Here is a 24,599-nt window from a genome sequence, read left to right on the forward strand (position 1 = left end):
TTTGTGTCTCTGTCTGTCTGTCTGTCTGTCTGCCTGCCTCTCTCTCTCTCTCTCTCTCTCTCTCTCTCTCTCTCTCTCTCTCTCTCTCTCTCTCTCTCTCTCTCTCTCTCTCCTGCTTGTAGATCCAGTTGTAGAACTTTCTGCTCCTTCCCCAGCACCATGTCTGCCTGCATATCATCATGACGATAATGGACTAAACCTCTGAAACTGTAAGCTAGCCCCAATTAAATGCTTTCCTTTAGAAGAGTTGCCATGGTCATGGTGTCTTTTAACAGCAATAAAAACTAAGATTAATTCCACGCCAACACATGTCTATAAAGTTGCCGATACTGGAGTCTTGATAGAATGGATTGTTAACGGTTCATGCTTAAAGCCTTCTTCTACCAAGTGGACATTAGCTGGGATGCATGAGAGGGTAAACTCCTGAGTTCCCAGAGGTGTGGTGGTATCATTTTGTTTCCTGATTTTATACTTCCATCAGGGGTCAGAGGTTTGAGGGCATGAAATGAAAGGGACTAAGTCCTAACCTCAGAATGAACTTAGTTCCTTGGGGTCAAGAACACTGAAGTGGCTGCTACATTGGCACACATTCTTTTGCTCCCTGCCTGTTTCTTCCTTCACCTCCATCAAAGAAGTGTATGGTCCACTGCTTGTGCCTTTTGGTGGTAGAGGCACATACTAGCCTCAGACAGGGCACAAGCAGGAACTGGGGCAGAAAAATCTGTGCTGGTGAGCATCATTTACTTTCTGGCTTGCTTTTCTAGAATATGCTACTCTGTGTTCTCAACTCTATGACTCATGAGGAAGACAACAGACTGGCAACAAGGAAGAAATGAATTTAGTTCTGGCTCTGGCTCTGACCACAGCATCATCATGAAAAAATGAATTGACTTCCATGGTTCTAACTTCCTAATGTGGAAAAAGAATGACAGTGTCTATGCTAAGTCAGTCAGTCTCAACAAGAACCTCCCTCTAGCTAGTATCCAAGGAACAGAAAATTCTGACCTGGCTCACTGACCTAGGAAGGCAGCCTACAGGACTATGGGTAAATCTAGCCAGTGTATTTAAATGCCATGAAGACTCTGCTTATTTTACACCAGCCACTGTCACCTGTGTTATTTACAGACAATGCTCGAGGTTGAAGCTATGGACACATTAGACATTTTCCAGGGCATAACCACAGAATTCAGTTTTCCCTTGTTCTCCAAGACATTCCTGGGGGGCAGCCCAGCTTTTCTCCAAATCACAAGTGGGACTTAATGTCCTCAGTGGTCTCAATTCCTGCATCTAATTAACTGTCAAGGCCACTAAAGATTCCAGCAGCAATACTCACCCGGGAGTATTCACAGCCTAGCTATAAATGATTGACCAAATAGGCATCGCACATCACTTCGTTTAGTGCATGGGCCAATTCTGTTCCCTAAAAGGAGCTCAAAAGAGTCAGGCCTCCTTACCACTGACCACCTGACTAATAATTGTAAGAGGTAGAAATCATTACATAGGCCTGACAGGTCAGTGTAGTGGCAATAAGCCACTTATGCAACTAGTGGGGCTACATTCAGACTAAAGAAGAGTGGGTTGTATTTGTTAAGAGTAAAGTTTCTGGAATGTGTGGAATTGAGGAAATTTCTACCCTTTCCCTATTACTTCTACATAATCTTATTCTCCCCCAAGAATCAGATAATGTCTCCATAGACTATAAGGTGACCTTTCCTGGGTCCTCAGGGACAGGCGAGGCTCTTTCTAAAGCTACAGCCTCCTGTGCTCAAGGGGAAACCGGGAATCGGGTCTCTGTGTGTGAGTCTTGATTGAGTTAATGAGTCACTGAGCTGATATGGTTCTCCGGTGCTTACAGCTCCGGAAAGAACAAAGTCTTATAGGGGTTAGAAAGGCACGTGGGCTCTGGCTTCTGAGAACACCTTCCACACACCCTAGCTGAGCGAGGGTGCTCCGCTAGGTAAGGACTTTGGTGGTCCTCCTCTAAAGGTAGGAAATGGTGCTGGGTCAGTAAATGATTGACCTGGTTGCTCTGGAGATAAAGCTTAGGTAAATAGGCTTGATTCTGCTCCAGGAATGTCAGGACTTTTTAACCCCCTAGGTTCCAAAGCAGGAAAATGCACGTGATTTTTTGAGAAATCCTGTCACTTCTGAATGGATATTACATTCCTTGGAATTATATTCACTGTCTTCTCTGGTATTTCTTGTAAGCAGAAAGAAATATATAAGCAATGTTTCAGAACACTGAGCTAAGTTTACCGCCCATGGAAGTAAATCACAAATAATGAAAGATGATAATAAATCTTTCAAAAACTTGAAACAGGTACAAGATCATCTAGCAACTTTCAGAGGAGAGAGAAGACAGAAGGAAATAGAGTTTGCTTTCCAGAATACGTTAATGTTCAAGAAGCTGAGTTGTCCTGACACACTGATATCTACCACCACTCCTCCAGCGGGCCAGTCTCAAAGATATCCCGGTTATGAGGTGAGGCATGATATTTGTTCTGTGACCTTGAGAAGAGGAGCACCGATTGGGTAGGTTACCTACCTCCATTGCTGCTTTCCCATCCAGTCTTTCCCAGCTTCTTTCTTGACTCAGCTGGAGAGTATTATCTCTGGGCTGGGGCAAGAATCATCAACACCGGTTTCCACTCTTTCCTGGGCAAGAAAGCAAGGAGTCCCCTTTGGTCTTCTTTCCTGCTGGTCACAGTCAGCGACCTACTTATGGTCAGGAGTGTGGACAGATGTGAAGGAGTCTGTGCTGGTCTCTGCTGCAGACCTGACCAATCAACACACACCAGGCCTATTCCGATCCAACCAGAGAACTGGGAGGCAGAACCAGAGAGCAGGACCAGGAGGTGGTGACAGAGCAGGAGCTGATGGCTGTTGACTATCCATCCAGCTGTGATTACCTTGTCACTGTGTGGACAAGAGGCTTTGAGAATAATCTACACGAGAAAAGAGCGCTTTGCTTCACTCTGTCTTAACAGCTTCAGGAGCGAGTTCAGAGAATCCTTTATTAAAACTCCAGTTTCCTAACAGAATTTCTTCTATTGACTTTTTTTCTGAGAATTATCTTATAGTTCTTTGAAGAAATGGGGCTGTATGTATTGAAAAATGTGGTATATGTTAGACATATTCCCACATATCTTACCACTTTTTTTTTATGGCAAGGGAGCAGAGGTTCATGGAGTGATGGTCACACAACCAGAAGGAAGTGCTAAACCTGAGATATAGAACCAGATCTGCTCTGAAGGCAAGGCCAGCAGCAGTCTTCCTATGACACAGTCTGACATAATCTGACTAATAGCTCTCCAAGGGTATCCAGGCCTGATTTCCAGAATCTGTGAGTTTGCTTCCTTAATCAGTAGTTCTCAACCTGTGGGTCGTGAAATATTGGGATGTGTGTGTGCCACATAGCAGATACCCTGCATATCAAATATTTGCATTACTATACATAACAGTAGAAAAATTAGTTATGAAGTAGAATGAAGCAGTGCTGTGGCTGGAGATCACTAGAACATGAAGAAGTGGAAGTCTGAGAACCACTGCCTTACAGAGTAAAAATGGACTCTCTCTCTCTCTCTCTCTGTCTGTGTGTGTGTGTGTGTGTGAATTAATTTGGTTAGGGTTACTTACAGGAGTATAGACAACTTATCAGTGGCTACACCATTAAAGAAAATGCCTCTTCATCTCCCACAAGCCATCAACTGCTTATAGGTTTTTAGGAAAAGGTAGGGCCTCATAGATTAAGGATCTTGGGATGGAAGATTATTGCAATTTACTCAAGCAGAGTCTGATATAATCATAAGAGGTCAAAATCAGAGGTCGTGTAATATCAAAAAGAGAGACAAATATTAAAAATACAATGTCACGAGTTGGAAGATGGACAAAGAGATGCCAAGTCAAGGAAAGTAGATATCGTCCAGCTGCTAAAAAGACAAAGACATAGGTTCTCTTTGAGGACCCTAAGAGACAACATGATCTCGATGGCCCATTTTAAGCCTTTGATTGGAGATCTGTAGAATAATGAATTTGTGTTGTTTGAATTATCAAGTTAGGTGTGATTCCCTGTGGCAAGAGGCAGTTGATACTGCATGCCTTGCCTCATGACGGGGAGCTGCTCTTTTGCACCTTCCCACAAGGGATGCTTTCCTCTATCCACCCTTTATTTTTGGAAATGCTAACTCCTTTCCCTGCTATTCCCTACACCCACAGGGAAGCAGGTGTACATGGTGGAAACAGCATCCGGAAGAGGCTCAGAGCCTGGGCTTCAGCTAGTCAGCCTTCACTCGTTTTGTTTTCCTGTATGCTTATCACCTGGCATGAGTGTTCTTTCACCCTCTCTACATTGAAAATCTTAAAACTTAAAATTTGAAACTTAAGTCTGGGCTGGAGAGATGGCTCACAGTTAGGAGAACCGAACTGCCCTTCCAGAGGAGCCAGGCTTGATTCCCAGTGCGTGCACACACACACACACACACACACACACACACACACACACACACACACACACACAGACACACACACAGACACACACACAACACACACACACACACTGCTAGTAACAACCATCTGTCCCCATTTCAGGGGATTCACTGCCCTCTTCTGGCCTCTGCAGGCACTGTACATGCATGTTGTGTGCAGACATACACAGACAGGTGAAATACCTGAAAGAATAAAGTACCCACAAAAAGAATAATAACAAAAAAAAAAATACTCTCTTAAATCTAAGTCATGTAGCAACTTGAAAACATTACAGATATCCACGCTAAGCTCCCGTCTTATGGCCTCTCTCCACACTTCTTGCTTTCTATGATGTCGGGACTCGCCCTTCTACTTGTGCTTCATGTGGAGAGCTCTGGTTTACTGGCATCTCTCTGAGAGGTGGTGTCCAGGCATGTGCCAGGCACCTGAGCCTCCGCATTTGTACCAGTGAGCCTGCTTCTCTTCTTGTGATAGTCCCTCTAAGGGTCTGTAAGACCCTTCAGACTTGCTTTGGTCTTTCTAATCTGATTTTTATTTTTATTTTTCACTTTACCTCTAAAAGGAGCACCTATACCGCACAACTTGACACGAGTCTTAATTCTTTTTTTAGTAGGGAGGACCAAGCTTTTCTAATAAATGGTGTGCGTATGCATGTGAGTGTTGGTGCTCATGGAAGCCAGAAGTCAATTCCCCAGGAGATGGAGCTATGGGTACCTGTGAGTCACCAACATGAATGCTGGAAAGTAAACTTGGATCCTCTGAAGGAGCAGTTATAAGCTCCTAACCACTGAACCATCTATCTAGCCCCAGGAATACAGATTGTCTTTTGAGAATCTAAAGTCAGGTGCAGACTCTCTACCATAAAGAAATATGCATTTGACTAAGTTTTTGTGCATCATTTTCTCATTCTGCAGCATTTCAGCGCTCCTGAACTAATTCTTGGTGTGTGGTAACACAGAGCTGATGACTTTAGCAGGAGGCAGTCTAATGTCATCTTCCTTTTATACTTCACATAGGGTAAAATGAAGGCCCCTGGGCCTAGACTGAGCAAGCACCCACTGAGGATCAAACAAGAAAGTCTTTCGGACCCACAGCAGCTGAGCTCTCAGGTTAAAGAAAGAGCGGCTTTCAGTGGCCTCTTTATGCAATGAGAACTTCTTAGGGTCTTTCTCTTCTAGATAAACTCTACTCTTTAGATGCTTGGTCCTTATGATTAAAGCTACCCAACTGCCTAAGCTCTTTCTATCACTTGATGCTTACGGAAAGCTCTATGCTTCCCCCAAACATTAGCCAGCTGTGAGAACACTCCACTCTGACACTGGTCCAGGCTATCCTGGGTGAGGACTAAGGCACAGAGCCACTGTTGCTAGTTTACAACATCTCACCCTCTGTGAGACTGAAAGGTTTCAAGTCTTCAAAATAAGAACCTACCTTTGGTCATGGGAGACATTCCTAGAGGGGAAAACAAAAGCCTGCTGCTGGTTAGAAGAATTTCTTGGGGGGGGGGAATGTTACGTACACACAGAGACATCTGGGACTCTTGGGCATCTTGACCTCAGGGAGTCACAGAAAGGGAATCATTTCCAGAGGTAGAGAAGTGAGATTTGCTGTCTGCATCTGCTGTTTATCCAGTGGGTGGGATTGACAGAAAGGCTGTTTCCTCCCTCTGGCATGAGTTGTTTCAGATGTGGAAGATGGACTTCTAGAGACGACATGAAGTGACCTACTGAAAAACAGAGAAGAGCTGGCTTTCTATCTCATGTAGTAGCCCACATACATACTTACCGGGCAAGAGGTGTCTAAGAAAAAATGCAGAACGCAACTGGCAGCATCAGCTGCATCCCCTACCCAAATAAGTCTAGGAAGGGACAGAAGTGCAGGTTATTCCTATACTGAAAACTATTTTGAATGAGAAATTTATATCACTATTGAAAAACCCTTACAAAGAGAGAACAGTCACAAATATAATGCAAACAAAATAACATTAAACATTAGCTGGATACTACTACCTCTTTCTTTTTAGATGATAAAAAATTTGCTCACTCAACTCAGACTTCACTTTTAATTGATTGGAGTTGACTGAGGGGCTACAGCATCATTTTATTTAAGGACAATGACCAGCTATAACTCACTTCACCATATATAATGCCAGTGGTATGAGCGCTACTGTCTGAAATACACATATTTGGTACAGGAACTTTGCAACTTTCTATGTACCAAAACAAACAAACAAACAAACAAACAAAAACAAAACAAAACAAAAAACAAAACCCATATTTTCACTGGCATATTCTAAGATATACCCTAAGAAATAAAGAATCACCATTTTCAGTAGTTGAATATAGAAATACAGATGAGGATTACTTCCTAGGACATCATCTCCAGTTTCTCCTTTACACTCCACTGATTCCATTGACCTCCCCCCACAATCAGGGTGGGAGAAAGTGAGAGTAAAGGAGATCTAGGTACACAGCACCATCCAGACATTTTACTGAGAAGCCCCATGAGTGGACCACACTGTCTGAAGTTACCCCTTTTATGTCTCAGTGATTAGTTCCTGCCAAATCATTCACCCAGCCTGGACATTACCAGGCAACACTGGTAAAGGCATGGCTCTACGTGCTATTCAGACAGTGTAGGTGCAAAGTTATAGCCTCTTGCAGGAATAGCTGCTACTGCATGCTACTAAGCACCATGGTCTGAACATAGCAATACATATACAGACTTTGCCTAAGGTCACACAACTGGGAGGTGATGGAGTTCCTGTAGAAACTAAGGTCCATGCATGTGCTATGCTTACAGCCTGGCAGTAAGATGATAAATTAACCCGTGGTTAGTTATGATGGAGTCCATACAAAATGCAAGATCTTCCTTTTCACAGAAGCAGTGTCCCCCCACTAAAGTGCTTGCTTGGAAGCTGAATGATGAAGGAGAGTAATATCCCTGCGATTACACCATAGAGAGCATACTCCCCTTGCTTCTCTTTGGGCCCAGTCATAAGTACACCACATATATAAGGTTACAATGATGAAACCAGGTACTTCGTGCCCCTCATATCATATATATGAATACAAATCTAAAAAAAAAAAATGGGAATCACTGACGAGATGCACATGAAAGTCGGCCAAAGACTAGTGTGGCAGATTTACTAAGCGACAGCTAGATACAGGCAAAACGTTCCCACTGTGTCGCCGTTCTGAAGTTGCAGAGGTAACTTTAACAGACACATTGTCATTCCTATTTACTCGCTCCAGAATTTGGCTTCATGAGATGCACTACTAATCAATTTGATCTCTGCTAAATTGATACAAAGGATTTTTATAACAACTCATTGTTCTGGAAATATATAAGGCAAAAAAAAAAAATGGGGAGTCGGTTTGAGGATATAAAATAGACCTCATATGTCACATTAAAAGTAATTACAAGAAGACAAATTCTGTAATCTCTATTGGAACAGGAACATCAGGCTATTCTCGTTTAGTCACTGCATGCACGGCTATGTCACCTCTGAGCATTTTTGCACCTAGCAATTGTTCAAATTGGGGTGAGCCAGAGATGGTGATCAGATGGGACTATGGATGCCACTAAGGTCTGAGCTAAGTTTAACAGACATAACTACAGTGCTAAGGATGAAGTTTGGAGAAGCGTGGTAGATGTGCCAGTGCACACATCCCACACACTGCCCATCCTAGGGACTGTAGATAGGCTTAGACGAGTCTTCTGGGTACCAAATCGTCGGCTCTTTAAAATAAAGTTAGACATAGATCAGTATGAAAATGCTCATTCAAACCAAAGACACATGGCTATTAAAGATTCATGTTTATTACTATGTTCAAACCATACATGGCTCAAATCAAATACAAGGAAACACACCATATGATCAGACCTATTAACACTTTTTGTTTCACAGTTAAAATGAGGTATTGTGGCTTCACAATATTCTTGGATGAATCAAGTGATTTAATCCAGGTTACATGAAAGAAGAGATATAATTGAAGAATTACTTCCTAGAGGGAAAGAAGGCAAGTGAAGGAGACAGTCAAGCCACAAATACGTCTCAGAGTGTCAAGTAGCATATATGCACAATTTTATCCCTAACCTTAAAATTGGTAAAATCGATTGTTATTCCTTAAGTTTAGCAAACCACATGCATTGCAGTGTAAGTCAAGTAACAGAAGACAAAATATAATCTCCATTACAGCATTTATCAGATACTGACCATGACTTATTTTTACTATCACAATTTCTGTAATTTTAAAATTACTAATCAGGAAGGCTAAGTGTTACAGTTGGTATATATATAATACAAATAATACACAACCTGCACTTAATACTTATTAATACTGGGGTAATAATCAATAGCAGCAAGGTAATATTATTTCTATAATATGATCTAAGATTTATCATCTTGGTACTATAATCTATTACTGATGCGTTATTAGTGCTATTAGCTGATAGCAGGTGTGATGCTGCAAGTGTACAGAGACGCCCAAGGCCCATGACTTTTCAAAGTGTTATGCTTCTCAGTGGGCTTAACACTGTGAGCAAGCCTGTGCTACCCCAAGTAAGTATTGGTCCCAAGTTCAGGGCTCCAGTTAAGCATAGTTCTAGTGATAGGGTGGGAGCAGGAGGCAGGATTTGAGGAGGCTGAAGAAGAATCACTGTCACGGTCAGAGAGGGCCCTCTGTCAGCATCTTTTGCTGCAGTCACTGGCGGATGATGAGGGAATGCTACGTGACAAGAGGGGAAAGTAGCATTCTATCAAGAGAATGAGGAAGATTCAGAGAAAAACGCACTTGCTGCGACAGACTGTGCTTCTGAGTTCCCCACAAAGAGAGGGGCAACTGGCTTATTCAAACCATTTTGTCTTAAAATGGGTTTGGTAACATTTAAGAACAGGTTTGGGGAGTTGATGCTAAAACACAATATCTAAAGCACGATGTCCTTATCTTAGAAGGTGTCTAAGATGCTCCTATTAAAAAAAAAAAAAAATCAATAGCATTTTCCTAGTGTTGAATCTGAGTTAGGCAAGCTCAGCTATATTGCCATTAGCGCCAGTGCAGGTAGCAGGAAGCTGAGGAATCCCAAGGATGTGGACACTGAAGGGGCAGTAAAGAGCTGATTAGAACCATCTGGAATTAAGGGGACGTTTATATCAACACGGCTTGTTGCTCAATCAGTTCACTCTCCTATGTCCCAAGGCGACACTGTGAAACTGTGGTACCAACTATAAGGAAGCAGCTCCAGAAGAGGGCTAAGATGTACTAGACAGTTAGTGAAGTCTACATGGACATACATGCTGTACCCAAGGAGCTTCCTGTCAGCTTGGGCGTTTGATACTTTCAGTGTCTACTGTTTCCTCTTGACATGTTGAGAAACCTCACCCCTGTGAGGACGGGGTAGGGGAGGGACTACATACATTTTGGTAGATTTCTCTAAGCCCTAAATATTACATAGACTCAGAAGGTATAGTACATAGTCAATTCTATAAGCCTATACCACACTCTTGGACAACGGCTCCCACCATGCTCTCTGCACATGTGCACAGAAGGAAGAATTGTGCTAAGGCTACATCCCCAGAGTGCAAGGCATTTAGGCCAAGCCCTAGGACTTTATATAGTCTACGGAGCAGTCCATTGAGATTTGCAACATTATTAAAGATGAAGGAACCAATGACAGGTTAGCTCAGTTGCTCAGCTAAGGGAGGAGCTCTTGTGGCTGTGGTTCATCCGTTAGCCTGTCCTGCTTCCCAGAAGGTGACATTCAAGGACATCATAAAACATCTGTAATGATGTCAATGTGTAGCCCTTTTGTTTCTCAGAGAAAACAGCAGTGTCTTTCCAGCCTGGATCTCTTCTGGGTCTCCATCTTCTACTTGTGCTAGTGGTTGGGTTGTATTGCGCCTATTTGGGAATGCTTCCTAGTGGTAAGACTAAAAAACCCTCCTGGGTATCCTGACACACCACAAAGCTTCATTTAATCTCACAGTGCCTCACTTCATTGCCTTCTTGGATAGAAGCATAAATTTTCATATGTGAACATGAGGTTATGAAAAATGTGGGATTCTTAAGGTCTTTCATGACCTGTGCGCAGATTTTTGTGCTTTTCTTTGCATGTATATAAAATCTTGGATTTGAAATCTAAACTCTAGATCAACAGTTCTAAAAAATTCAAGGGCCTGGACCCAGCACTGAAGAAAATAAAATGACTATCAAATCTTATGCAGCAAATATAAGCATTCTTTTTTTGCATGACCTCTAAGATCTGTCATGATATCAGACTAAATCCTCAACACTCACCAGTCTCTTCCATCCACTCCATCCTGACCTTTCTGTTTAGCCCTAAGAAAATTGTCTCCATCCATAACATACATGGAACTCCTGATAAACGCTATGTTCAAGCCCTGAGACACTGTTTTAACCCACGGAAACCTAGAAAGGTCTGGGCCATTAAGAAAATATGGCTGTGCTGGAATGGTGCAGAGGACTCATGAAGAACTCAGTTAAATTTCCAAATAGAAATGGCTCCAAATTCTATGAAACCAACTTAATCACGTAGCTTCTTAGTTGCTCTTAAAGTTGATTCTGAGCAATTATGAGAGCCTTCTTTTTTATAATCTGAATGACACTTAGGCTTTTTGAAAACACTTGAAATATTTGGGTCAGAATTCTTATTGGGAACTATTACAGAATGGGCCATGGAGCCAGTGCTCCATTTTTTTTCCTCTGTCCAACTCACCTGAGTTTTTGTTTTAGTCTTCAAGGAACAAAACACATGTAGCCTTTACAACACTGGAAACCTTTTCTTGGGGCAGGGATTTGAGTAATTACTCAAAGAAATTGTGACCGACCCTCCCCCTACCTCTCAGACATGCAAACTATCAGCAAAGCAGCACGGAGGAGTCAGTACATGCATGCACTCACTATGGGAGAAGGGGCCGAACACATGGCCTCAGAAGTGTTCTGTGCTTCTGTGTTATGCTTGATGGTGCAGCATGCACACACTGAGGTGCACTTAAGTGCACATGAGAACAAAGGGAGAGAATGAAGTAAACAGTTCACTGAACAGTCGGCAGCCTTAAAGTGAAACTGGTGTCCAGTGCAGATACATGCTCGCACAGCTAGCCCCATAGCACCAAGCACTTGGACAAAGCTGAGGCGCAAATAAACCAGAGCAGAGTGACTCTCCTCTTGCCTCCTTATTTCTTTGCCAAGTAACAAAGGGTTAACAGATGGGGTACAATCTAGTCACTGGCAACGGATTGAGGATTGAGAATTAAAACCAAACTGAACAAACAAACAAACAAACAAAAACCCACAAAAAATAAAAACCTGAGGGTAGGCCAAGCTTTTCAGAGCATCTCTGGAGAGCTCAGTTTTGTAATCGAAGGAACCTTAAGATGTTGAGGAAGCTTTGTTCAGAGAAGGCTTGGCACAATCTGACAGGACGGTTCCAGAAGCCTCCTCTGGGAGGGATTCAACGTCAAGAACAGAAGTTAAATCAGGTTTTCTCAGAGGCATTTGTGCAGTGGCCTCCATGAGCTATGGAATTGAAAGGTCAAGGCCTACATTACCTTAGAGGGAGAAAAAAAAAAAAAAAGGCCAGACAGTCAACAATCAGGGGCATGCATGATTTCAATAGCTAACCCAAGGTATTCCTATTGCAGTCAGCATGCACAATCTGACCAGGAAGTCGAAGGAAAGATGTGAGAACCCCCAGGAGAGGGTCCAGCAATCACTGTAAATGCATGGCCCCAGCCTCAACCGCCTGTTTATATTCCTCCTTAGGAATCTGGAATCTGAGACCCCCTTAGGGATTCTCAGATAGGGCGGAAGGTATCGAAGCATACTACTGTCTGTGCTCAGCTATTATTCCTAGTTCCTTTCTTTCCACTCTCTCCCAAAGTGTCTGTGTAGTTTTCCATGACCTTCTCATTCTTGCCCTGTGCATGCCTTTGGCAGTAGCTTCCCAGGTCTGGATCACATCTGCACTTCTACACTATCCTCAGCAGGACTCGGATAGGACATCTATAGCAAAGTACAAGGTCACTCACAGCCCTGAGATGCACCATCCAGTGCGTGGGTGGAAGACCATAGCAGCATCTGTCCTGGGTAGGAAAAGTCCAGCAAACACCTGTGAGTGTTCTTGAGGCAAGAAACACTACAGATACTTACACTATGAATAAATAAGTCAATAAATACATAAACAAAGCAAATGAAACAGAAGAGGGCTCTTATCAATAAAAAGCACCTCTTATCAATTAAAAAAAAAAAAAAAAAAAAGAACCTTTGAGTTTCCAAGCCACCTTGCAGTGAGTGGTACTTAGTTGGCAGAACAACCCACGTGAAATAGATCAAATGGGAAAACAAGTGGAAATGTCCCAGCATTGCTATTTCTTCTCACTTGATGACATAAGAGTCACCCTAAATGTCCCCGAGGTAGTCTTGTTTGCAAGGAGTTACAGATGGGCTCCAAAACCCACTTGGAACGTCCTCCTTTAATGCCATTGCACGTTCGCACGCATCCTGTGTCCATCTCCATGGTATCTCAGACAAGCAGCCTTTTCTTTAGCAATGTGTCCTACAGCAGACTGGGTCCCAGACAGACAATCTTAAAATATGATTCTGGGATCTGGCTCGAAGACCTCGCTCCAAAGAGGACTTTGCCAAAATGACGCAGGTGCCTTGCCTGATAGTCATTTGGGGAGAAGCTACAGAATTAAGTCAAAGAACTCGGGCATGCCACAAACATGCATGTTTAGTTCTTGTTGGGCCCTCATACAAAAGATTTCCTACCACTGTTCCTTTCATTTTAAAGATAGGGCCCAAAAGAAAAAGGAAAGGAATCACTATTTTAAAATAAGGAGATGCATTTCTGGTGCCAAGGGTGGTGTGCACTGTTTATATGAAGAATTCAGGTGAGCACTTTCAGTCAAGCTATTCAGAGGCCAGCCTGCGGCTGAACACTGTGATAATAAACAGATCTTGCTCCTGTAGAGAAGTGTGAATGCTGTCCAGTTTAAGAGAGACCTAGCTCTTGGCTCCCTGGAGCTCCTCAGAGCTCTACGTTGATGGCAGAGACTCTCAGAGGACGGTTCATGCCTGCATGTACCATTCTTCTGACCAGAAGTGCCTTGCTGACTTAGTCTTCACACAGGCTCAAGTGACCCCAGAACATAAGACAAGATGCTGCGGAGCCCTGGAACCTGGAAACCATACTTCTATCTTCCATTTGCCACCCTAAGCCACTGGAGAGATTATGACCTTGGCCATATGAAATATGTGTTCTTCCCTTGACTTTAGGTTTCAAAAGTCTCATTTGGAGAAAATGCAATGAAAACCCCTGTGTTTTTATCCCAATAGCTATGTGAGAAAAAAAGGTGGGGAGGGGAGGGCCCTCTTTCTTTTCCTCACTTCCCCATGACTGCCCAGGAGTGAGCCATCCTAATGGAACACTCTGGAATCCTACCTTGGATCAACAACCTCAACATCCAAATTAAACAAAACGCTAATTCAACATTTAGTAAGAGGTTGGTTCTCCAGAAGGTCGTTCAACTCAATCACTGTCGTGGCAAAGTCCACCAGGTCCACGAAGTCGGATGTTATGATGTTGACACCCATGGCTCCAGGCTTTTGAGTCTTCACCCAATCGAGGATGGCAGGGAGGTTCCTGCGTGAGTGTCGAGCGAAAAAGAGAACAGACAGACAGATAGTGAGGGTTAGAATGACAATTCTAGAAATGGAAATAAGACATTTTTATATACCACTGAATGTATATCAGAAATACCCAAGCCCCTGGGGACACGTGCACATAAGCCTTATATCCTCCACAATATGGAGTCAGCAGTCTACCAGAGAAGTATGCTTTCCAAGTTCTCCAATGAAGGAGAACTATTTGTTTCCAGCATCAAACAGGCAGCCACATAATAGGACCTCATAACACCAAATCTAACAGTCCTCTTATTGTTAGGTTCTTGGGGATCCTAATAAAAAATTTCAAACATATGGAAAACTGGAAGAATTTTTATAGTAATTGGATCTACCTATCTTACCACTGACACATAACTGCTTTGTTTGCCACACATCTGTTAATGCATCACTATCTTTCCATCAATGCCTCTTCTACTTTTGACATACTCTACTTGGAAACATATATAAAGTCCCTTACATATGTCAGCGTGCATATAATTAATTGCATTTCTTTTCTTTTTATAGTACCATATAACGTCCCATTGTATAAATACCACATAGCTTATCCATTTTTCTATTGTTAGATACTCCGATTGTTTTTAATTTGGGGCCATTATGAAGAAACTATTATGGGCATTCTTCTATGAGTCTTTTTATGGGCATTTTCTTTTATTTTACTTGGGGAAAAAAAACAAGGGACAAAACTGGTCTATAATAGGCTTTATTAATATTTAGTTTTGTAAGAAACTGCCAGGCCTTTCCTCAAGGGAATCATTCCACTGTGCAGTCCCACCAACACAGCAGGAAAGCTTTGCTCAGTTCATAGTCTCCCTAAAAACTGGTCCTGTTAGTGTGTTAGTCTAGTCATCCTAAACCAAGTGTGGTGACGCATGCCTGTAATCCCAGCACATGGAAGGCTGTGGCAGGGGGACTGCTGAGAATGGAGATTGGTCACGTGTGTACCTTCTTCTTGCATGTATCTAGTCAACGCTTTAACAATTTTTCCACTTAGTTTTTAATCATTTTTTTCTTTAGTATTTTTATCCTTCCTCTGAGAGTTTCATACCAAATGCTTTGATAGTATTCCCCCTTTCTTCTTTTACATGACGAGCTTTATAAATTATTTTTACGCCCTGGATACCAGCCTTTGGTCAGATGTATTTTGCAAGCGTTTGTTCTATCCTGTAGCTTGCCTCCAGTTTCAGCAATAATTGTTCCATGAGCCTGAATTCCTTAATTTTGATAGAATGTAATTTGTCAGTTATTTTTGCTTTTCTTAAAAAAAGATTTATTTATGTGTATGTGTCCTTAGGAGGGTATGTGCATGTGCTGTGTATGGGGTATGCAGAATCCTGAAGATGGAGCTGAAGTCACAGGCTTAGAAGGGAGCTTGGGTACTCTGCCCAGCCACCTCTCCAGTAAGTGTTCTTAACCCACCAAGCCATCTTTCCAATGCCCCGTCAGTGTCTTTTCAAATTCCTGTGATTTACTTAAGAAACTCATTCACCTCCAATTCACAAAGACTTCCTCCCATGTGTTCCGAAAGCTTCAGGGGGTTCAACTTTATTTTACTCATTAACGCTACCGGCGGTTAATTTTTGCAAAAGGCATAAAGTCAGGGTCAGGATTCACTTTCCACAGAGAGCCTTATGCCAGCGCTGTACAGGGCTCTTTCGTAGATTAGTATCTAATCAGTTGTCTTTTAAATACAGTTGCTGGGGTTATTTATAAACAGAGGCTCGCAGCAGCTCATGATGTAAACAAGGCTTTCAATCCAATGTGACACAAGGGCGAGGAACCACACGGGAGCAACATGGTAAACAGTGTGCACTAACCGCCAGCAAGGGAAGGTGGAAACTGGCTTAAGGTTGATTGAGCTAGTGGGAGTTCTTTGGGTCTGATTTGGGTTGTTTTGTTTTTTTTTTAAATTTTTTAATTTTATTAATTTATTCATATTACATCTCAATGGTTATCCCATCCCTTGTATCCTCCCATTCCCCCCTCCCTCCCATTTTCCCCTTACTCCCCTCCCCTATGACTATTACTGAAGGGGACCTCCTCCCCCTGTATCTGCTCATAGGGTATCAAGTCTCTTCTTGGTAGCCTGCTATCCGTCCTCTGAGATTCACCAGGCCTCCCCATCCAGGGGACGTGGTCAAATATGGGACTCTAGGTGATTTGTTTTTACCTAACATTGAAGTCTGTTTGTTTTCTATCACTCACTGTCTCACTGGCTGCCACTACCCCTCCCCTCCTCATTTCGATTCTCCTTTGAGGGTGTCCTCCCTCTGCCATGATGCACCCTCACTTCCTGGAGTGATGGTAAGACCTCAGCTGCATTTCCACCTCCTTTTTCTTTCTGCTTATGGTGAGCTTAAGTTTTCTCTCACTCAGTGGGACCTACAGTCTACCATAAAAAAGGCTGATAGATCAATTTACATTTTATTTTAATAGCTGGCTGTGACTCATGAGAGTCCTTCCATCTTTAGCTGGGGCACTTAAAGATCTCAATTTACTAAAATTCTTTGTCCCTTTAAGCTCCTCCCTGTGAACAACAGGGTGAATTAGAAAGACAGTACAATAGTACACAGAAAGCGTCCATGCCTGCTTACAGCACTCAGTCATGTACTTCGCAGAGGGAAAGGGATTGTAAACAAAAGAATAAAACAGGTAGAGAGAGAAAGATTTGCATGAGTAGTGGTAAGAAAGTGTTGAGAAGACAGGCTGAAAACACAGAACTCTGGGAGACACAAAGACCAAAAATTCACAGTCCTCTACATGAAGGACACAGTGATGGTGAGACTGTGGCATTCAAGGTTTCAAAACAGCCCAGGTCTGCCTCCAAAGACCACATGGGAGTGAGGGTGTGCTCAGTCATAATAAGACTTGCTGTGCTGGGTTGTTTGGGTGGGGCTCCCTTTTTCTGAGGAGTAGTGGGGGATAGAGGGAAGAGAGAGAGAAAGGGTAGGACAGAGAGGTGAAGAGGGACGGGCTATGATCATTTTTTTTTTTTTAAAGAAAGAAAAAGAAACAGAAGAAGAAAAAAGAACACCAAACCAACCAACCAACCAACTAACCAAAAAACAAAATAGCACAGGTCGGTGCCTATGTTTGGAGATTCTGCGCCATCTGCTGGTCATTCTGGGGAAATGATACTTGATAGCCTGGAGACAACCCAGCCCATTGCAGGCTGGGCCATGTCTAGGAAGACTCCAGGAGTATGTATAGAGCTTTTGGAAGAGCTAAGTACATGTGGTGTCCAGGGACAAAGAGTTCTGTGTCAGCTTCGGGTTGTAGGAGCCAAATTTCCCCAAGGCAAAGAGCAAATGAACCAGATGACATCACGGGAAATGTAGAATCCACTGTGAAGCTTAACTCTTGGCACTGACCAGGAAGAGAGATCTTTGCAAAAGGCTGGACTAGATATGGCTGACAACAACTCCACAGGCTACTGCACTGGACTTAAAGCTTCCCTTTGACCTTGAGGCCTACCACAGAACCCAGCTGACCACCTTATTTCTTTACTAGTCACCACTGAGATAGGCACTTTTAGCTTCACATTATAGTTCCATGAAGTTGTTTAGATATGGCATGTGTGTGTATGTATGTACATATATATGTGTGTGTGTGTATTCACATATACACACATATATGGAAGCATATATATGGGTATATGGGACACACCCATATATATGTGAATATATAGGGGGATATATATGTATGCATGTGTGTGTGTATAAATATGCTATAGTCCCATACCTTCTTGCTGAAGTGGTGAAGAGAGGCAGAGCGCAAAGATTTCAAGAACTGGTGCAGGGCCACCCCGTTGCCCAGGGAGACTATGCTAGCTTGTTTGGGCTGCCATAACAACACATACACTGCTGACTTGAAAGAACTGAAGTTATTTTCCCCTGTTCTAGAGGCTGCAAGCCCAAGATTAAGATGCTGTTGGAGTGGGCCTTTTTCTGTGGCCCTTTTTATTCTTAGTTTGCAAGTGACTTCCTTCTCCCCCGCCCCCATGTGGCATTTTCTCTGTGTGCATACACACATATCCCTGTGGGGTTGTATAGTTGAAGATGACCATGAATGGCTGGTTCTCTGCATCCCAGCCTGCGAGGGTTTGGAGCTTGTGCTGCCATGCTTAGCTCCTATTGTTTCTGGCTTTAAATTTCCTTTGGACTTGGTGACAGTGGATTTGGACTCACCCTAATGGCTTGTCAACTTCATTACCTCTTTAAAAAACAGTTTCTCCAAATTCACCCACCCTTGGAGGCAGTGGGGTTAGGATGTTATTCTCTTTGAGACAGGAACTTACTATGTAGGTCTGGGTGGCCTCAAACTCACAAAGATCTGTCTGCCTCTGCCTTGGAGTGCTGGGTCTAAAGGTATGCATCACCACACCTGGTTGGATTGTCCTTTCAACTGAGGGAGAGGGAGCATAACTTAGTGACCTTAATAGGGATCTGATAGGCTTCTGACTCAACCTTTATCCCCATCCAGAGTTCCAGTGGCCACCTGGTCCTCAGTCTTAGGCAAAATTCACCTCCATTTGATTCTACTGTGAGGAAAACTACAACAGAAATTTAGTCTGAATGGGCTGTATACATTTGTGGCTTCCTTCCAGGATGATGAGTCTAAGCGAATAGAATCTCATGGCTCTAGGTCATCTGAGAGTTGAAGATGACCTCCTCAGTGGAAGGGGGCTCCAAGGCCTTCCCTGGGTGTGAGCTGTTGACCATTGCTTACACTCAGCTGGACAGCCACCCCTGCTTGGTTAGACAGTTGGGACTGGCACTAAGGGTGCTAGTGCTCAGGAAAAGGGCCTAGATTACTCAGTGGTGAAATGACAGTCATGTGATTCGCTGGCATTTGGGAACAAATTCCAGACCAGAGCCACGGTTCTCCTTTCAGCTGATGTTCAGGCACAGGAATGTCAGGATCACACCCCTAACACTCCCATGACCAGAGAGGACTAGGATGCCCAGACAGCTACTCCTTTAAGGGACACATTCTTGCTACTAGCAAGGAGACCTTGCCTTTGGGCTCATGCTCTCTCTGCATTGCCATTAAACAGAGAGGCTGGGGTTCATGGGCAGCTGGACTGAGGAAGCAGGAAATGAGAGTATAGCGATACAGTGGGTTACCAGCTGCATCCGGTGTGAACTGACCAGATGCAGGCATGATTAACTCCATCTTGGGCCAGAGAAGACAAAGCAACAGGACCCCGCCATCCTCTCTGCTCACATCAGACATCAGTGCCTGGCACTACGCGGGCTGGAGCCAGGCAGTCCCGACAGGCCCTTGGTTCTTACAGGACCTGTAATTTTAGCTATAATCTATGGCGCTAGTCACTTAGCTTCCCTGAGTGACGTCTTAAATAAGGTCCCAGGAGTGCCTTAGATGGTGGCACCCGTCTTCCCTTCGAGAGGCTGGCCTGGATTTAAGAATCAATAAAATCATTTGCAAAAGGGCCCTGTTTATTCAGAATAAAAAACATATCCTTAGTCTGAAATAGTCTTTCTTGGCTGTCCACACAGATTTGCAGTGGTACAGTCTTCACACAGGTCTATACAAATGTTACTTTTTGCTAAAAGACTGTGTCTGTGGGGCAAAGGCTATAAGTCCCATCTTGTGTCTCTATACCTGTCTCTCTTAGGTACTCTTTCTGTTTTTCTTGAAATACAGGAAAAACTCATTTCATTTAATGAACAAAAAGATAATGTTAAACTACAAATTTGCCAAAAGGATGAGAGAAATGGAATGAGAACACGAACATATATTAAAAAGAAAAGCATATAATTCTAGGTCCTTTAAAGAAATACCACACTGGATTAAGGTGTTTTTTCACCTTTGTTTTGTTTTCCTTTTTTTTTTTTTTTTTTTTTCCAGATATGGTAGCTCACACTAACAGTCCCAAGACTGAAGCAGAAGGATTGCAATTAGTATGTTTGAGGCCAGCCTGGGCTACAAAGAGTGTCTCACTTACCATACACCTGCCTCCGAGAGTATTACCATATAGTCTAGGGATAGCTTTGAACTCATAATCCTCTTGCCCCAGCTTCCCAAGTATTGGGAAATGCAGGTGAACAGCCGCATAGGCAGCCCATGGCAGCAGCGCAGCCAGCCCATGGGACTCTTAGTGTCCAGTCATATACAGTTAATTCAGTTGAGAGCTGGAGGCGCTGCACAGAAGGGAGCCTCTGGTTCTGTCCATGCTTGACTTTACACGCAAAGAGCACAGATGTCACTTGCCTTTTAAACTCCTGATGAGGCTCATGGCTATTATTTAAAACATGCTCTCCAAACTCAGAACTGAATGAGTGTGCCTTGTATGTGACTGGTCATGTGACTTGACTGGCCAAAGCTTTCACTGTCCTTACAGCAGTCACCACCCTCAACTCAAGAACCAAACAGATTCTTACAAATATCATTTTTTAGAAAACCTAAATACGTTAGTTTCTTTAATTTGTGTTACAAGGGATAGCCTACTGACAAGTACATTTTATAACATCCCTATATACATATACCACATATACATATGCAATACACAATCTACGTATATACCCACATGTGCATAGACATGGAATATGCTTTCTTGACAGCCTTTATCCATCATTTACTGGTGCTCACGACAGAGAATGTCATCTCATACAAAATGACTGAAACCATCTCTGTTTAACTGCATATCCTGCTTAATTGTGTCCCAGGGGAGTATTTGAAGTTTTGGCATGGTACTCAAGACTCATGGCCACCATAGAAGAAAGGACAAATTTCCGAAGGGCCATCTTATAGTCTCTGGCATGGAGCCTGGATTTAATGCTTCTTAAACAGTAAGTATCTCTCAGCCAACTGCACGGGCAGTAAGAGGATCACCATGGCCGTGTGTCATAAAGAAAGCACACCGTGACATCAGCTCAGAGGGCTTGCACTGTATCAAAACATAGTGAGCACTTACTTACGGAACGACACAAACATTTTAGCAAAGTGTCCCAGGATTCTTTGTTGCAGGATATTTGATCACACTGTGAACCCTGAGATCGCGTTGTTTACTGGACAAACCTGTTTCTAGTGTGGTGTGGCTCAGCCCTAGCACACACCTTTAATCTAAGAGCCTTCTGCTTACTGTGAACGGGGTTAAAGAAATTCAACAATAGTTGATAGAGAATGAACAGACAAAAACCATAGAGAGTAAGAGGAAGTCAGGAGGGCAGATAGAGAGATGCGCAGGAAGTTGAAGGGAGGAACATGCAGTTTGAGGGTTTTTGAGATGGCATGGGGAAGACCTTTCTTCCTCCTTCTGGGACATTGGCGGCGGAGGAAGGTGCTTTCTCTGCCTCTCTGAGCTAGCAGGCTTTCACCCCAGCATCTGGCTCCTAAGTCTTTATTGGTAAAATGCAACTATGGAGATTTTGTTAGAAACAACAATTTTTAGAGCAGTATTAATGTAATAACACTATAATCCACAGCTTTTCAAAATAGTATGTTTTAAAAGTTTCTTTGTTGTAATTCTCAAAGTTTAAAGTTTTACTGTTGTGCATTCAGAATAGAACCAAGAAAAATTATGTGTTGGTGTTCACGTAAGTGCAGGTATGGTTGCCTGTAGGTGCCTGTGTCTGTGGTCGTACGGGAAGCCAGAAGACAGCCATGGTGGCTGTCATTCTTCAGCTGTTATCCATTCTGTTTGAAAGAATCTCTTCCTGGCCTAGAACATGCCAATTAAGTTAGGGTTACCAGTTCGTGAGCGTCAGGCCTCCTGCTGGCTCTACTTTTCCAGTGCTGGGATTCGAGAATCACATGGGTTCACTGTGCTCAGGACTGGTTTTGCAGGAGTTCGAGACACTAGAATCAGATCTCTATGCTGGCCAGACAAGAACTTTACTAAAGAGGTGTGTGTGTGTGTGTGTGTGTGTGTGTGTGTGTGTGTGTGAGAGGGGGGGGCTAAGTATGTGAATCCATCATTTAAATATCAGAGAAGCAAAGACAGGAAGATTGTGAATTCAAGCCAGCCTGAAGTGTCTCAAGAAACCATCCAAATAAATGAACCAAACAATCAACCACCCAACCACCCAACCAGGAGCCACCATTTACCTGTGAACGAGTGTGTTCTTGAGGCCTCCCACCAGGCCTCGGGCTATGGTCTTCACTCTTGGGGTGAGGATGGCCTGGGAGACGTGGAAGGCCCCACGTGGGGCTCGCTCACTCAGGGTGGTCTCCAAGAAGAGGATCAGTTTTTGCACACTTGTGGTGTTTGCCCAGGGTGCTGGAATTTTCTTGCCTGGCCACAGGAATGGGTATTGCTTGTAGAAGGGGCAGTGGTAGAAAATGAGAACCTGAAATGTTCAGAAGCAACAAAAATGGTCACGTAAGCAGGGGTGGGGAGGGTGGGGTGGAGGGATGGGGCGGGGGGAACGAGCCACAGCTTTGTGCATGATCTTATGTCTGGTGGTGGGAGGTAGAAGGCTGAAGTCAGTGTTATCTCAGGCTAGCCTTGACCCTCTCAGGAGCCCTTCACTGGCCATACCTGTGCCTGACCTAATGTTCTTTTGACTATCCGGTGAAAACCTTTAACATGTATTCGCAGGAGAGCCCCCAGCTTCCAAGAGCAAAAACCGTCCACAGACTGCATCTGAAACCTACGGTAACTTCTCTTGCTATAATCTGCCTACTCGGGGTCCCTACTAATGAGGATGAATGGCACCGCCTTATGGCTTCCTTTAGTTCCGTGACTAATCAAATCTCATATGACCGTTTCCACAGTGGACATGCTGTTCCAGGCAACCTGAGCCTGTGTTCCCAGCCCTTTCCTATTTGGCTCAAGAATAAACTATTTCTTATTCTCTTTGAGGTGGGAGCTGTGTTTTGCATAATGGTTTTCTTTTTATTGCATGTATTTATTTATTTATTTTGTACGTGACAGAGAACCAAATTGTCACAGGGCACAACGTTTGGGAGTTAGTTCTCACCTTCATGCAAATGGCACCTAGGAATTTAACTTAGGTCATCAGTCTTGATGGCATACCTTACTCACTGGGCCACCTCATTGGCCATGTATTATTATTTTTTAAGAGAATAAAAAAGCAAAACAGTTATTGGGAGCTTGCTGTCTAACTCAAAATGATTACCTTTTTGGGTTATGTGCATGGGAAAGCCACAGACCACCTTCTCAGGTGTGTTTTAAGTAAATGCACAAAATGGACACGATTATAAGGGAGAATGATAAGAAATAAAGGAATCATACCTGCAGATATAACTGACAGATTCACTACAGAAGCCTTGTGATGCATGCAGAAAGGTTATTCTGATAAGGTCTCATAAGTTGCATTAACTATGTGCACGGAGGGTATCCTAAGACAGTCTGCAGAGATCGGGACACGCATATCCCTGAGGAAAACTGACAGGCAGGGCCAGCTCTGCAGAAGTGGGATGCTGCTGCCAGCACGCATGACTGGTGCGTACGTGACTCTTCAGCTCAAGGGGAGGAAAAGTAAACATGTGGCTTTTTTTTTGTTTTTTTTGTTTTGTTTTGTTTTGTTTTGGGTTTTCGAGACTGGGTCTCTGTGCAGCCTTGGCTGTCCTGGACTCACTTTGTAGTCTAGGCTGGCCTCGAACTCACAGCGATCCGCCTGCCTCTGCCTCCCGAGTGCTGGGATTAAAGGCATGCGCCACCATGCCCGGCTAACATGTGGTTTTTATTGTTGTTTTTAACCAACCAGACACAGCCTGATTAAATTCCATCCCCAACACTCACTGGGAAACCTCTGCACACCAGGCTGAAACCACTTGTATGGTCCAGAAATCATGTTTCCAGTGCTGGTGGAATTGACACTCAGCTCCTGGAGTTCAGATAAGCACTGGGAACTTGTTTGTGAGGGAATAGATTTTTCGATGCTAGGCACTGGCTCTGATGAAATTACCCTTCCCAGGAGAGGAAAGCAATGTGCCACTAGCATCAGGGAAGATGTTGCAGATGCCGTGGGCCTCTGGCGGGGCCACTGGAGATGGGGGTAATTTTGAAAATAATTAGCAAGCTATATCTATAGCATTAATTAGTTTCAGGGAGACCGTGGGGTGGGTGGGTGGGGGGATGACAGAGAATTGCTATTCTCATTGTCCCAATTCCAAGCTCTGCTGTGTGGCTTCTAGAAGAGCCTTATTTTCCCCCTTAGGGGCACGGTGATATCTTCCCTGAGGAATGCTGGGCTCCTGTTTACAATGTGGGCTGTAATCTTCAGAGCAGTCTCTCAGGCCCTCAGGAGCAGGGACTCCACATGCTTATCTCCTGTCCAGTGTGTTCAGAGGATGAAGATGCTTGATGTTTTGAAGGCCCAAAGGCAGGGAGTGCCAGGCAAAGAGCTGCAAAATGTTAATGTCTACCCTCCAAGTTCTTAATGGTTCTGAGCAATGCCCAGCCCTGGTGACAACTGT

General features: G+C 43.5%; 2 protein-coding genes across 11 annotated transcripts in view; both read right to left on the minus strand.

The window, feature by feature from the left end:
• Phldb2 (pleckstrin homology like domain family B member 2) overlaps positions 1-2,755 on the minus strand; it is a 218,099-nt gene extending 215,344 nt beyond the window's left edge. For 6 of the 10 annotated variants that reach the window (XM_051149997.1, XM_051150005.1, XM_051150002.1 and 3 more), the window contains exon 1: positions 2,546-2,755. In XM_051149997.1, the coding sequence (XP_051005954.1) occupies positions 2,546-2,551 (6 nt within the window). In that variant the 5' untranslated portion in view covers positions 2,552-2,755. The remainder of the gene's footprint in view (positions 1-2,545) is intronic. The other 4 variants (XM_051150006.1, XM_051150007.1, XM_051150000.1 and 1 more) reach the window with 1 other exon arrangement.
• Positions 2,756-13,478: 10,723 nt separating this feature from the next.
• Positions 13,479-24,599, minus strand: part of Plcxd2 (phosphatidylinositol specific phospholipase C X domain containing 2) — a 51,210-nt gene continuing 40,089 nt past the window's right edge. The window contains exons 3-4 of the mRNA XM_051150009.1: positions 22,263-22,504; positions 13,479-14,154 (exon numbers count right to left, since the gene is read on the minus strand). Of these exons, the coding sequence (XP_051005966.1) occupies positions 13,998-14,154; positions 22,263-22,504 (399 nt within the window). The 3' untranslated portion in view covers positions 13,479-13,997. The remainder of the gene's footprint in view (positions 14,155-22,262; positions 22,505-24,599) is intronic.

This window comes from Acomys russatus, chromosome 8 (genome assembly GCF_903995435.1).
Source record: "Acomys russatus chromosome 8, mAcoRus1.1, whole genome shotgun sequence".
Taxonomy (NCBI): Eukaryota; Metazoa; Chordata; class Mammalia; order Rodentia; family Muridae; genus Acomys; species Acomys russatus.